General features: G+C 50.5%; 1 protein-coding gene across 4 annotated transcripts; it reads right to left on the bottom strand.

Annotated features, from left to right (window-relative positions):
* Position 1: 1 nt before the first annotated feature.
* Positions 2-1,969, bottom strand: LOC127667572 (MIEF1 upstream open reading frame protein). 4 transcript variants are annotated; one of them, XM_052160674.1, is made up of 3 exons: positions 1,796-1,968; positions 1,354-1,546; positions 2-248 (listed from the first exon to the last, which is right to left on the bottom strand). In XM_052160674.1, exon 3 carries the CDS (start codon positions 216-218, stop codon positions 6-8), a length of 213 nt encoding a protein of 70 aa, XP_052016634.1. In that variant the 5' UTR covers positions 219-248; positions 1,354-1,546; positions 1,796-1,968; the 3' UTR covers positions 2-5. The 4 variants fall into 4 exon arrangements, with proteins under 4 accessions (XP_052016634.1, XP_052016635.1, XP_052016637.1 ...); XM_052160675.1 differs by having other exon boundaries at positions 1,416-1,546; XM_052160677.1 differs by lacking the exon at positions 1,354-1,546 and having other exon boundaries at positions 1,845-1,969.
* Positions 1,970-13,109: the final 11,140 nt, after the last annotated feature.

Genomic DNA, 13,109 nt, shown 5'->3' with positions numbered 1-13,109 from the left:
GAATCCTAAATGAGGCCTCCTAGTTTGCTACGGAGGAAGACCAGGCCCTTCTCCAGCTGCTTCTCTCGAGCTTCCAGGTCCTCAAGCTTCTGATTTTTCCTGAATTCTCGGCGGATGGAAGCAAAGTAGAAGTCTCGATCAGTGTAGCGAAGCTCTCGGCCTTGGCGCAGCAGAGCCCGGTACAGACGCAGCACTGCCTCTCGGCTCCACGGGGCCATGGGGGACTGACAGGGACCAAACGTCACACTCTAAACAGAAGAGGAGACACAGAAGTCTAGAGTCAGAATTGACCACAGTGGGGCCTGTTAGACAGGGTGTGTGTGTGTGTGTGTGTGTGTGTTTGTGTGAGTGTTTCTTAATGCCAGACTCAGTGTGTGTGTGTGTGTTTCTTAATGCCAGACTCAGAGACTTCCAAGGATTCATGGCAAAGCTGGGATCAGATCCCTCCCCTCCCTGTAAACAGCCCCTCCTGGGGAAGCTCAGTTTAAGGCTCACCAGGGTTCAAGAAGTAGAGTCTGAGTCCTGGCTGTGCCACCCTACTTTATACTCAGTAAAAATACAGTGGGCATCAGCCTCCTCATCGTACAACAGAGATAACGACGTCATGAGATACTTACTACACAAGGTTATTTTCAGAACTGTTCCTAAAAAAGCACCTGTAATGGAACTCTACCAGACACTATGGCCTAGAGTGGTTAAAGACCGGGATTTATATCTGTATGCTGGCACTGCCATATAAGTAGCATCACCCCGAGTGGCGTTATTGTTTTAATTACTTTTGGGTATTTGCCTGGATGCTTAAGTCTAACAGTGTCATATCCTAAGACTGGAGTTATACATACAGTTGTGAGCCACCACATAGGTGCTGGAAATTAAACCTGGGTCCTCTGGAAGAGCAGCCAGTGCTCTTAACCACAGAGACATCCCTCTACTCCTTTCTTTGTTTTTTGTTTTATTGTGCTTTTATTTAGTTTGGTTTCCTGAGTCAGGGCCTCTCTACGGAGCTCTGGCTGTCCTAGAACTCACTCTGTAAACCAGGCTGGCCTCAAACTCTGAGAACCGTTGGTCTCTGCCACCTCAGAACTGAGATTAAAGGTGTGTACCAAGTATGTGACATCGTTCCCAAAAGAAAGTAATTTGCACACTAGCCACAACAATCCAGACCCTGACTCGCTGGAATGGGGAGGGTCTTACAGGTGTGCACTTCGGGGCGTTCAGGAAACTTTGCCAGCACCGGGCCCAGTGCTCACCAGGCTCAAAACTACGCTGTAAGGAGGAATCCTCCCGATAGCCCTGTGTGGAACAAGCAAATGTCGTATGAGCCTGTATGTGTTCGAGGGGTGAGGAGAGTACCTGGATGAAAAATAAAAATGATCTGGACTTTGGGCTCCAAGACAGAAGCAGTAGCCTCTGACCTCGCTAACTTCCTGCGCGGACCTGGGCACACCACCGTTGTCCCTTTTTTTTTCTCCTCAACGGCCGAGCAGCTCCCTTTTGGCCCTGAGGGTCTTCCGTGATGCAAAAGATGCAGAAAAACAACGGAGGGCTGGAAGGAGAGCGTCACGCAGGGGCTGGAACAAGGTCGCGGAGTGACCGACTATGGGCTCCGATCCGGGTACAACTCCCAGAGGAAGGGACGCAGACCCCGGGGCCAGGCTGGCTCCGAGGCGTGAGGAAACCGGGTCTTGAGGCGGGGCAGGGCGAAGCTTGGAGGCCCCGGTGGGAGCCGGTAGCCCCGACCGGCCCGAGCTCAAGCGGGCGATCCCCGGCCGCCCTCATTCGCTCCCTCACTCACCCGCGGGCCACGCGCTACCTTTCCTCAGGACTCGCCACTCGCCCCGTACCTCTCTCGGGGTCACCCATCAACATGGCCCCTCTACTTCCGGGGCACGACCTCGCTCACAGGGCCGACGGAGACGCGACAGGGAACGCGGAGGCGGGCGGAGGCGGAAGCACTTCCGGTCGGCCCCTCCGCTGCTTCCCTCCGGAGGCCGAGCCGGGAACTTAGTCCGGCACAGCCCATCGTGGGGCTCCGCCCACAGACGCAGCCCCTCCTCCTGCGTGACGTCACCTAACCGCCACAGCCCCTCCTGCTAAAGCGTTGCTGTGCAGTCTCTGTGTAGGCTCGGTGCTGGGTGGATGTGGGCTAAGGGAGGAGCAGCGAGTCCTCGCCCTCCACCTGCTGCCAACGTCTAGCCTGCGAGGGATTCTGACCACTTGTGGAAGTGGAGTTTAGGAATCGGACCGCCGACCCAGTTTGACTGGTAAAATGACAGGCAGCGAGCGATTACCACTCAAACTGGACCAATGCTCAGAGTTGCCTTTTTGAAACACCTATGGTGTCCCAGACACTGAAATGGATACTTCCCACTGCATTTTGTCCAATCCAGCCTCCCTGTTTGGGAGACTTCGTTATCCCAGTGTGACGCGTGGGAAAATCGAAGCCTACGGAGGCTGGGTTGTTTGCACTGAGAGCTGAGCCCTGCAGAGGCTCCCAGTGGGTCGGTCCCACACTCAGTGTTCCTCCAAAGTGTGTGGCTTCCCATTCTTCTAGGCCGCCCTACTTTGCTTTTTAAAGAAATAATTGTGTGACCCAAAATAAATCTAGTTTGTGACATTTCCAGCTAGAAGACCAGGTAACCTATCCCTCGGGACTGCCTCATAAGTAGAATAATTTGTTTTTTTTGGGGGGGTTTTCCTATTTTTTTATTTTTATTATTTTTGGTTTTTGGTTTTTTCAAGACAGAGTTTCTCTGTATAGCCCTGGCTGTCCTGGAACTCACTCTGTAGACCAGGCTGGCCTCAAACTCAGAAATCCGCCTGCCTCTGCCTCCCAAGTGCTGGGATTAAAGACGTGCGCCACCACCTCCCGGCATAGAATAGTTTTCTACATGCAAAAGACAAGCAGACCCTTTGGGAGAGACCTTAGGATTACCCACTCACTCACAGAATCATCTTGGATGTCAGAGTTGCCCTTTCCAGACTCACTAGCCTTCCCACACCTACAGGCAGCGATTACCAACTCCTGCCCCGTGCTCACAGTGTAATGGGGATGGGCATTAAAGTGTCTTCTAGCACCCACATATATCTATGGTGTTTTGGAGGCCAGAGACCTGCAAGCTGAGGCACTAATGCAAACCTTGGGCTTCTGCCGGGTTTGACTGAGCAGGGCACTCTGGGATCCTCCAGACTCAGTACAGGATTGACATAACCGTCAACCCACATTATACGGTAACAGGTTCTTACAGGAATTGCAGCTCAAGGGGAACATTCATTTACCCAGGGCACGGATTCAGGTACACTGGGAATTTCACGGGTGATTGGATGAACCGGAAAGTCAAAGGTCAGGGTGATCAAGTCTCTCAGGATTGGAAGGGGCCTTTGTGCCGGGCAGTGGTGGCACACGCCTGTAATCCCAGCACTCTGGGAGGCAGAGGCAGGCAGATTTCTGAGTTCGAGGCCAGCCTGGTCTACAGAGTGAGTTCCAGGACAGCCAGGGCTACACAGAGAAACCCTGTCTCGAAAAAAAACAAATCCAAAAAACCAAAAAAAAAAAAAAAAGGAAGGGGCCTTTGTGCTGGCGGTGCACTTGGGGCAATGGATGCAGTTTCCTGAGCCTTGCTTCGCCCGCCTGTGAATGCACTTGCCTAGCACACACATCACCCTGGGATCCGTCCAGTCCTGAAGGAGGACAAAAAGGATGACCTCGTGGGACCAAAGATTGAAATTAAAGGTCAGAGAGCATGAAAAGGTCGCCATTGTGGTCGGTGGCTTTTATTATTATAAAACATCATTCTCTCTCATGCATGGGTGGGCACAAGAAGATATGGAGCCAGGAAAACGATTTTGGAAAAGGGGGCTGGAGAGCTAGCTGGCGCAACAGTTAAGACTGCTCTTCCTAGCCGGGTGTGGCGCACGCCTGTAATCCCAGCACTTGGGAGGCAGAGGCAGGTGGATTTCTGAGTTCGAGGCCAGCCTGGTCTACAGAGTGAATTCCAGGACAGCCAGGGCTACACAGAGAAATCCTGTCTCAAAAAACCAAAAAAAAAAAAAAAAAAAAAAAAAGACTGCTCTTCCAGAGGACCCAAGTTCAATTCCCAGCACCCACATAGCAGCTTGCAAATGTCTGTAACTCCAGTTACAGGGCTTCTGACACCTTCACACAGACTACAAGCACGCAAAACACCAATGCACGTAAAATAATGTGTGTATGTGTGTGTGTGTGTGTGTATGTGTGTGTGTGTACTAGTTCCAGGGTGGGCCCTCAGGGAAAGTCTCAATCTGAGGTCCCTTGGACAGCCTCTGTGACCACTGGTCTAGAAGACTGAGGCAGGACGCTGGCGGGTGGGGTGGGGTTCAGTGGGTAAAGCACTGTCCTGAGGAGCTGATCTTAAATTCCTAGAACCCATGTAAAGCCCGATGGATGTGATAGCGTGGGCGTTTAATTCAGTGTTCCAGTGGGGACACAAGAGCAGGGAACAGGAAAAAACCTGGAAGGTCATAGGCCAGTTAGCCTGGCCTGCACAAACGGGAAAATAAAAGGTGTTTGTTCACCTTCAAACAAGGTAGAAGGTGAAGACTGTCATTCCAAGTTGTCCCTTGACTTCCATAGGTGCTGTGGCTTCTGCACATGCGAACACATTCACACGTGCACACACACACACACACACACACACACACACGCACGCACATGCACCACAAAGGTTTTGAACGTGAACAAGACCCAGGTATGGTGGAGCACTCTTTAATCCCAGCATTCAGGAGGCAGAGGCAGGCGGATCATCTGTGTGAGTTTGAGGCTATCAAGTCTACCTAGCAAATCCCAGGCTAGTCAGCGCTCCACAGTGAGACCCTGTCTCAAAAATAAATAAATAAATCAAAACACACACACACACACAAACAAAAAAAATATTTTAAAGTGAACCTATCTTTCCTGACCGTCCACCCTGTGAGGGCCAACACCATTGCTTCTGATGTATTCAGTCCCGCTTCTGAAGCAGATGGAGGGAGATGCAGGACTCAAATGCAGTCTCTGTCTTCCTGAAGGTCAGGTCAAAGGGCAGAGATAGATAAGGTGTACAGACCACTGCTGTAAAAATGCCTTCACGGGTCCCACAGAAGTCCAGCAGAGCAATGTGGTACGCACAGGGTGGATGATAGGGGTGGGGGGGTGGAAGGGGGAGGAGACATGGGCTGAGGCGGCTTGGGGAGGAATCCATAACTACTTGGTATGCTTTGGCTTGTTCTGGAGCTGTCTTGGGGATGAACCCTGCTAGCTGACAGCCAGGCAGGCGGCATCTGCAGAGGCCTTGGGACGTCTGGACCTTAGTTTCCTCTAGGTTGGTGGACACAACTGTAATCCAAACACCTGGGAAACGAGGGTGGAGGTCATGGATTCAAGGTCAACTTTGGCTACACACTGAGTCCAAGACTACCCCGAGCTGCACAATAACCTGCCGTGGACGATGGCAAAACTCCCCGGACTTGAAATTGACTCACATCAAATCAAGGCGAGGCAAGAGAGTCAGGTTGTCGGCAAGGAAGATTGCTCCTGTGGCTGAGGGTTCCAGAGCCAGGAGAAGGCGTGGCGCCAGCATGGACCTTGCACGGCCTGTCCAGACCACAGCCCCGGTCTTGGCCCTGATTCTAATAAAAGTGAGAAGCAGCGCCCTGCCAGCATCAGACTTGTCTGGAAAGGAACAACCGTGGCTTTTTAGCGAGGACTAGATGGGTGGTCTGAGCCCTGAAGGAGCTCAGTCCCTGGGACTTGAGTGACGTCACACTTTACCTATGACTGACACTCACGTGCACCAGTTACTCTAGCCCTCCACCCAGATCTGCAAGCAGAAGAACTGGCATTGCCCTCATGACATCCAGAAAATTGGACGTTTGTCTCGCTGTGCAGCCTCATCTGTAGAGAGGTACATATGAGGGTAGGGAGGGGTTGTGTTCAGTTACAAATGTACAGGCGTTCCTGTGTGTGGAGAGGTCAGAGGTCAACGTCAGATGTCTTCTTCAAACGTTCTCTATTTGAGACGGGGCTCCTCACTGAACCTGAATCTTTGCTTTCCGGTTTGATTAGCTGGCCAGCCAGCCCCCAGAATCCCTCTGTCTCTGCCTCCCAGCACTGGGATCACAAGTGTGCCCTATTGTGCTGACCTCATACATGGATACTGAGAATCCAAACTCAGGTCCTCCATGTGTCAAACACCTTACCAACCGAACCATCTCCCTAGGGCCAACCTCAAACTCCTGCTCTTCCGGCCTCAGCCACCCCAGTGCAGGAACTACGGTGCCTGTGCTGGCATTAAGCCGAATGGTGGAAGTAGATTCTGAACTCAGGTCCGAATTATCCACAGGAGGTGGGGGCAAGGCAGTGTTGCTGGGAACACTAAAATCTAACACTGAAGACACAAGTGAACTGGGAAGGGACAGTCAGAAGATTAGACTTCTGAGAGGCCTGAGGATAGACAGGGCGTAGTCACAAAGGGAGGCGTGGTCTCCAAGGAAGAATAGAATGTGGTCACAAAGGCCTGTGGCCCTGAGGGCTGGATGCTCTCCTCAGCACTTAGGGGCGCTCTGTGGCTAGATGACAGCGGCAGAAGCCTGGGGGCGTGGGAGGGAGGATGTGAGAAGTGAGAGGGAGGATGAAGGAGAAGATGCAGGGACAGAAGCCAGCCCTGGTGGCTTGGGAATGGGGTCACTCGTTTCAGCCCGCTGTGGGGAATGACAAGAAGCCATTTTTGAAGGGAAGTTGAAGAAGCTAGAACGAGGGGACCTTCAGTGGCACAGAGGGAACAGGAAGAGTGAAAGAGCAGTCAGGTGCACCGTCCAGCGGGTGACAGAAGTGTGAGGTTTGCAAGATGCATTTTTCTAAAAGGTTTATTTACTTATTTTATGTATATGAGTACACTGTAGATGTACTGATGGTTGTGAGCCATCACATGGTTGCTGGGAATTTGAACTCAGGACCTCTGCTTTCTCTGGTCGGCCCTGCTCACTTCAGCCTAAAGATTTATTTATTATTATATGTAAGTACACCGTAGCTGTCTTCAGACACACCAGAAGAGGGCATCAGATCTCTTTATGGATGGTTGTGAGCCACCATGTGGTTGCTGGGATTTGAACTCCGGACCTCCGGAAGAGCAGTCAATGCTCTTAACCGCTGAGCCATCTCTCTGGCCCTAGGACATGTTCTTTTACTTTACCCAGTAGGTTGTCTTTTTATTATTATTATTATTAGATATTTGCTTTATTTACATTTCAAATGGTATCCCCTTTCCTCATTACCCCTCGGAAATCCCTCTATTCCCTCCCCCTTTCCCTGCTCACCAAACCATCCCCCCACTTTCCTGACTTGCATTCCCCTACTCTGGGGCATTGGGGTCTTCCCAGGACCAATGGCCTCTCCTCTCATTGATATCTGAAATGGTCACTTCTGCTACATATGTAACTGGAGCCATGGGTCCCTCCCTCCTTTAGTTGGTGATTTAGTCCCTGGGAGCTCTGGGGGTATTGGTACATATTATTGTTCCTCCTGCTGGACTGCAAACCTCCTCATCTCCTTGGGTCCTTTCTCTAGCTTCTCCACTGGGGACCCTATTCTCATTCTATTGCTTGGCTGTGAGCCAGGGGTATTTTGATCCACCTTCCAATAAGGATCAAAGTATCCTCACTTTGGTCTTCCTTCTTGAGCTTCCTGTGGTCTGTGAGTTGTATCTTGGGTATTCTGAGCTTTTGGGCTAATATCCACTTCTCAGCGAGCATATACAGCGTGTCTTCTTTTGTGATTGGGTTACCTCACTCAGGATGATATTTTCTAGCTCCATCCATTTGCCTAAGAATTTCATGAATTCATTGGGTTTAATAGCTGAGTAGTGCTCCATGTGTAAGTGTACCACACTTTCGTATCCATCCCTCTGCTGAGGAACCAGTAGGCTGTCTTATGAAGTCGAGCCCCTCGGCAAATGCCTGTGGACCTAAAACGGTGGGCAATTGGGAAGTCATTTCTGAGTGATGAGAGCACCGAGTCCGGCCTGCTCCCCCGACTCCTCCTAGGGGACAACCCAGGCTGGTGGAGGAAGTGGTTATTACCAGAGCAGTGAAGCTCTGGAAATGGAGCCAGCCTAGGACTCAGATATCACTGTCACAGAGCCATCTGCTAGATGCAGGATCCACAGGCAGGAGGGAGATGTATAAATCTCTGCGGGCCGCGCCGTGCACAGCTACGCTGGGTCAAGCAGATGGAAGATGAGCCTGCGCTTTGCAGGGGCTCATCGAGGGGATGAAGGGGCTGTCGAGGGCAGAGGTGCAAGGTCTGAACCCAGACTCCATCCACGGGCCCTACCTGTACAACTCCTGTGAGATTCAGGACTGATGATGGACTCGAAAGGCTGTACTACTACAGGGCCACACTAGCTGCTACCTAAGTGACAAATGGGTTTCTTTCTTTCCTTTTTCTTCCATTCTTTATTTGTTTATTTATTTATTTATTTTTCCTTTTTTCTTTTTCTTCCATTTATTTATTTATTTATTTATTTGGACAGGGTTTCTCTGCATAAGAGCTCTGGCTGTTCTAAAAACTTGCTTTGGAGACCAGGCTGGCCTTGAACTCACGGAGCTCTACCTGCCTCTGCCCCCCAAATGCTAGGCTTAAAGCTATACTATCATCGACAGATAGTTTTCTTATCCCCTCCCCATCCCCTCTGTCCTCCTGAGAGGACTGGGTATCTGCGCACAGTGCACATACTTAATAGATGAGGTCGTACCATGCTGCCTCCTCAGAGGACAAACTGGACACCCAGATGCTAGGGTGCCCCAAGACTGCCACTTATAAGACAAACAGATTGGTAAAAAATAAAGGAACAATCTGAAACAGTGTTCAAAGTTCATAAAGTCACTAGAGGGTCTAGCAGCCCTGGCCTCTGACAAAAGCATCTTTGTTGTTGTTGTGGGTTTTTTGTTTTTCCCGAGACAGGGTATCTTAAGTGTTTTACTGCTGTGGACACCATGACCAATGCAAGTTTTTTAAAAGACAACATTTAATCGGGGTTGACTTACAGGCGCAGAAGTTCAGTCCATTGTCATCAAGGCAGAAACATGGCAGCATTCAGGCAGATATGGTGCAGGAGGAGCTGAGAGTTCTACATCTTTATCTGAAGGCTGCTAGTAGAAGACTGACTTCCAGGCAACTATGATGAGGGTTTTAAGCTCACAGCCACAATGACACACCTACTCCAACAAGGCCACACCTCCTAATAGGGTTACTCCCTAGGCCACTCATAGAGGAACCATCACACAGGGTTTCTCTATCCCCTGTAATCCCAGAGTGCTGGGATTCCAGGCTTGTGCCAGCACCATCCCACTGCTGCTCACTCTTTAACAAAGCCTGTGAGACTCTTGTAATCACGAGTTCTCTTCCAGGCGGAAGGCAAGGAAGGGATCCAGAATGTCTGTCACAAAACCCTGAGCCTTCACAAAGAGGACCGGCAGGATTGCCGCCAAGTGTAGAGGCCCGAGAATATAATCCTACCCTTCAGGAAGCTGAGGCAGCCGGGCATTCCCCCATGGGGGTCTTTATCCCAGCACCTGGAAGGCAGAGGCAGGCAGATTTCTGAGTTCGAGGCCAGCCTAGTCTACAGAGTGAGTTCCAGGACAGCCAGGGCTACACAGAGAAACCCTGTCTCAAGAAAACAAAACAAACAAACAAACAAAAAAAGCTAAGGCAGGAGGGTGGTAGGTTCAAGGACAACCTAAAGTGCATAGATCTTGTCTGAAGAAGGAAAGAAGAAAGAAAGGAAAGACAGAGACAGAACGAACAAGGGGCGGGTCAGGCTAGGGATGCAGGTTCAAGGTGAGGCCCTGGGTGTAATCTCATACAGCAACACTAACACTGATACTTCAAAATATTTTAAAGTCAAATCAATTGATACTTTTGGCAAACCCGATGTTTGTCAAGTTAGGCCAACGGTCAGGATTTAGGGAGAGGGCACTTCCTCAGGAGCATGTTTGTGTCACACTTACCTTTTTTCCCACTGAGTGGGTAATTCAACTGTGGTGGGCCAGTCGACCTGCCCAGCGCTCATGTCTCAACTTGCCAACTAGGATGTCAGTTACCCAGGGAGGTCTCGGGAACTTAAACTTTATTTGGCTCCTATTCAAAATGGCTTCAGTTTTGTTCCTTCTCACAGACTTCTAAGTATCCGTGAGATAGCTACAGAGCACTCTCCCATGCCCACCTGCTCTTATTCTTGAGAATGTGGTGACAAAAGTCAACTTCACTGATTCCTCGGAGTTCCTGATCAGAGCTTCTTAGACGACTTGGGTTGGATTTGCCCCAGGGACCCTCCAGAACCAGGTGCTGGAGCCTGGTGTCTTCCCACCTTTCCATCCTCCTCTGATGGCCTCAGTTCCTCACCCCGCCCCCCACAGCTCCATTTCCCCTCCATCAGCCTGGTCTGAAGTCAGTAATCCATCTCTGTCCAAGAGGCTAATATGATAGGGTAGTTGGGATCTCCTGAGGTTGTACCTGTGACTTTGACTTGGTACTGTGAAGGAGAGCCATCGGACACATTAAAGGGGAGAACATGTGTGAATGTGAGGTGGAGTCACTGGGTGTGCTGTGCACAAGGGCTTCACACCCAAGGGACCCCTTTCAACTTCAACAATGCTGGCCTGTGTGTTTCTTAAAGTATTTGTTCAGCAGAAGGGGGTTTGCTGTTATAACGACTGCACTATGAGATCCTTTCCCAGTTCACATAAAAGCTCGTGTAAGCTGGTGGCTGCCCTGTATGGAGACTGTGTCAGTAAATACTAGAGGGTGTAAGGTTAGGCACAGTGGTACACACCTACAAGTCCAGTACATGAGAGGGAGGAGCACGAGGACTGCTGTGAAGTTAGAAAAGACTAGGCTGAGTTCTACTCCACTTTGAGCTACTCACTTAGAGAAAGATGGGATCTAAAATAAATTAATCAGCCAGGTGGTGGAGGTGCTGGTGGAGGTGGTGAAGGTGGTGGAGGTGGTGGAGGTGAAGGTGGTGCTGGTGGTGGAGGTGAAGGTGGTGGAGGTGGTGGAGGTGAAGGTGGTGCTGGTGGTGGAGGTGAAGGTGGTGGAGGTGGTGGAGGTGAAGGTGGTGCTGGTGGTGAAGGTGGTGGAGGTGCTGGTGGTGGAGGTGGTGCACGCCTTTGATCCCCTGACACTCTCAAGCTCGTGGCTGGCAAAACAATTTCTTTCTTGGGGCCGAGGAGGTGGGTCCTGAAGACTGAATGATGGCTGAAAAACAGGAGGAACTTTCTCCAAATACCACTCCCTCTGCCATGAGACAGCAGTTATTTCAGCCTGCTTGCACAACAGAAAATAGCCACAGAGTAGTCAACAGGAAGCAACCCATTAGACCCTAGGGTCACATGCATACCTGTCCTCTGTCTCCCCACTGCTCCACTGTGCGTGATGAACAAGTAGGGGGAGTCGCAGCATGCCACGTACAAGGCTTCCATATAGACACGCATGCACATTCTAGGCACCCACGTAGGCACGCATGCACGTACAAGGCACCCACGCACGCACGCATGCACATACAAGGCACCCACGTAGGCACGTAAGCACGTTCAAGGCACCCACATACGCACGCATGCACGTATAAGGAAGGCATCCACGTAGGCACGCATGCACGTTCAACGCACCTACGTACGCACGCGTGCATGTACAAGGCACCCACGTAGGCACGCATGCACATACACGGCACCCATGTACTCATGCATGCACGTACAAGGCACCCACGTACTCACGCATGCACGTTCAAGGAACCCACGTACGCACGCATGCACGTTCAAGGCACTCACATACGCACACATGCACGTTCAAGGCACCCACGTACGCACGCATGCAGAGTCCACACAAATGCCTTTCTCAGAATGAGGATCTTTCTATTGAAACCCAGATTGCCCTTTCCCTGCTGGCCTCACATTCTCAGGGATCCTCCTGCCTCAGCAGGAGAGTGGCTGCCCTAGGCTTGCCAGTACCCAGGGCTCTTAGAGCCTCTTTAGAGACAAGCCCAGAGGAGTGTTAACATGCTAGGGAGAGTGAACAGCCCTGGGTACTTGACACTGGAGCTCAGTCCCACCAAGAAGAGCTCACACCCAAACACAGCGGGACACTTTCCATTGCTGAGTATGTTCAAAGGTTGGTCACATCCTAGAAAGTTCTGGAACTTTCTTATCTATGGAAAAGGAGAGCAGGACAAATCCTTTCTTTCTCTTCATTCTGCGTTGTTTCCTAAGCTTGTTTTTATCTGACCTTCATGGGGTTCTGTGACTCAAATGTTTCCTTTTTTATTTTTTTTGTGGAGGAAGGACATAGATTATTTTTATTATTTTAAAATTATGTGTATTGAGAGACAGCGTAAGCATGAGTGAATGGGACTTTGAGGTCACATCTGATCCCCAGGATTTGGAGTTGAGAGCCAAACTCAGGTCCTCTGAGAGAACATTGCTCAGTCCGTCTGCCTGCCTCCCTCTCCCTCTCCCCCTCTCCCTTCCTCTCTCTCCCTCTCCTCCTCTCCCTTCCCCCTCCCCCTTTTCTGATTTTCAAGACAGGGTTTGAAGAACGGACGAGTGGCCCCTGGTTCTGGAAAGACTCAGTGCAGCAGTATAGGGCAATACCAGAACAGGGAAGTGGGAAGGGGTAGATGGGAGAACAGGGGGAGGGAAGAGGGCTTATCTTATGGGACTTTCAGGGAGTGGGGAGCCAAAAAAGGGGAAATCATTTGAAATGTAAATAAAGAATATATCGAAGAAAAAAAGTCAGGGTTTCTCCATGTAGTCCCTGGTTGTCCAGAAAATCACTCTGTAGACCAGGCTGGCCTTGAACTCAGAGATCCGCCTGCCTATGCCTCCACGAGGGCTGGGATTTGAGGTGTGTACCACCATGCCCAGTTTTGTTTTTGTTTTTTGGGGTTTTTTTTGTTTGTTTTGTTTGTTTTTTTAAGATGTATTTATTTATTTTATGTATGTCAGTATACACTATAGCTGTTTCTCAGACACACCAGAAAAGGGCATCAGATCCCATTGCAGATGGTTGTGAGCCACAATGTGGTTGCTGGGAATTGAAC

This window comes from Apodemus sylvaticus, chromosome 17 (assembly GCF_947179515.1).
Source record: "Apodemus sylvaticus chromosome 17, mApoSyl1.1, whole genome shotgun sequence".
Classification (NCBI taxonomy): Eukaryota; Metazoa; Chordata; class Mammalia; order Rodentia; family Muridae; genus Apodemus; species Apodemus sylvaticus.
The sequence above is the reverse complement of the archived record's forward strand: the minus strand, read 5'-3'. Positions and strand labels throughout refer to the sequence as shown.

Excerpts from the sequence above, each read along its gene's own strand:
- LOC127667572 (XM_052160677.1), bottom strand. The coding sequence starts at position 218 with ATGGCCCCGTGGAGCCGAGAGGCAGTGCTGCGTCTGTACCGGGCTCTG.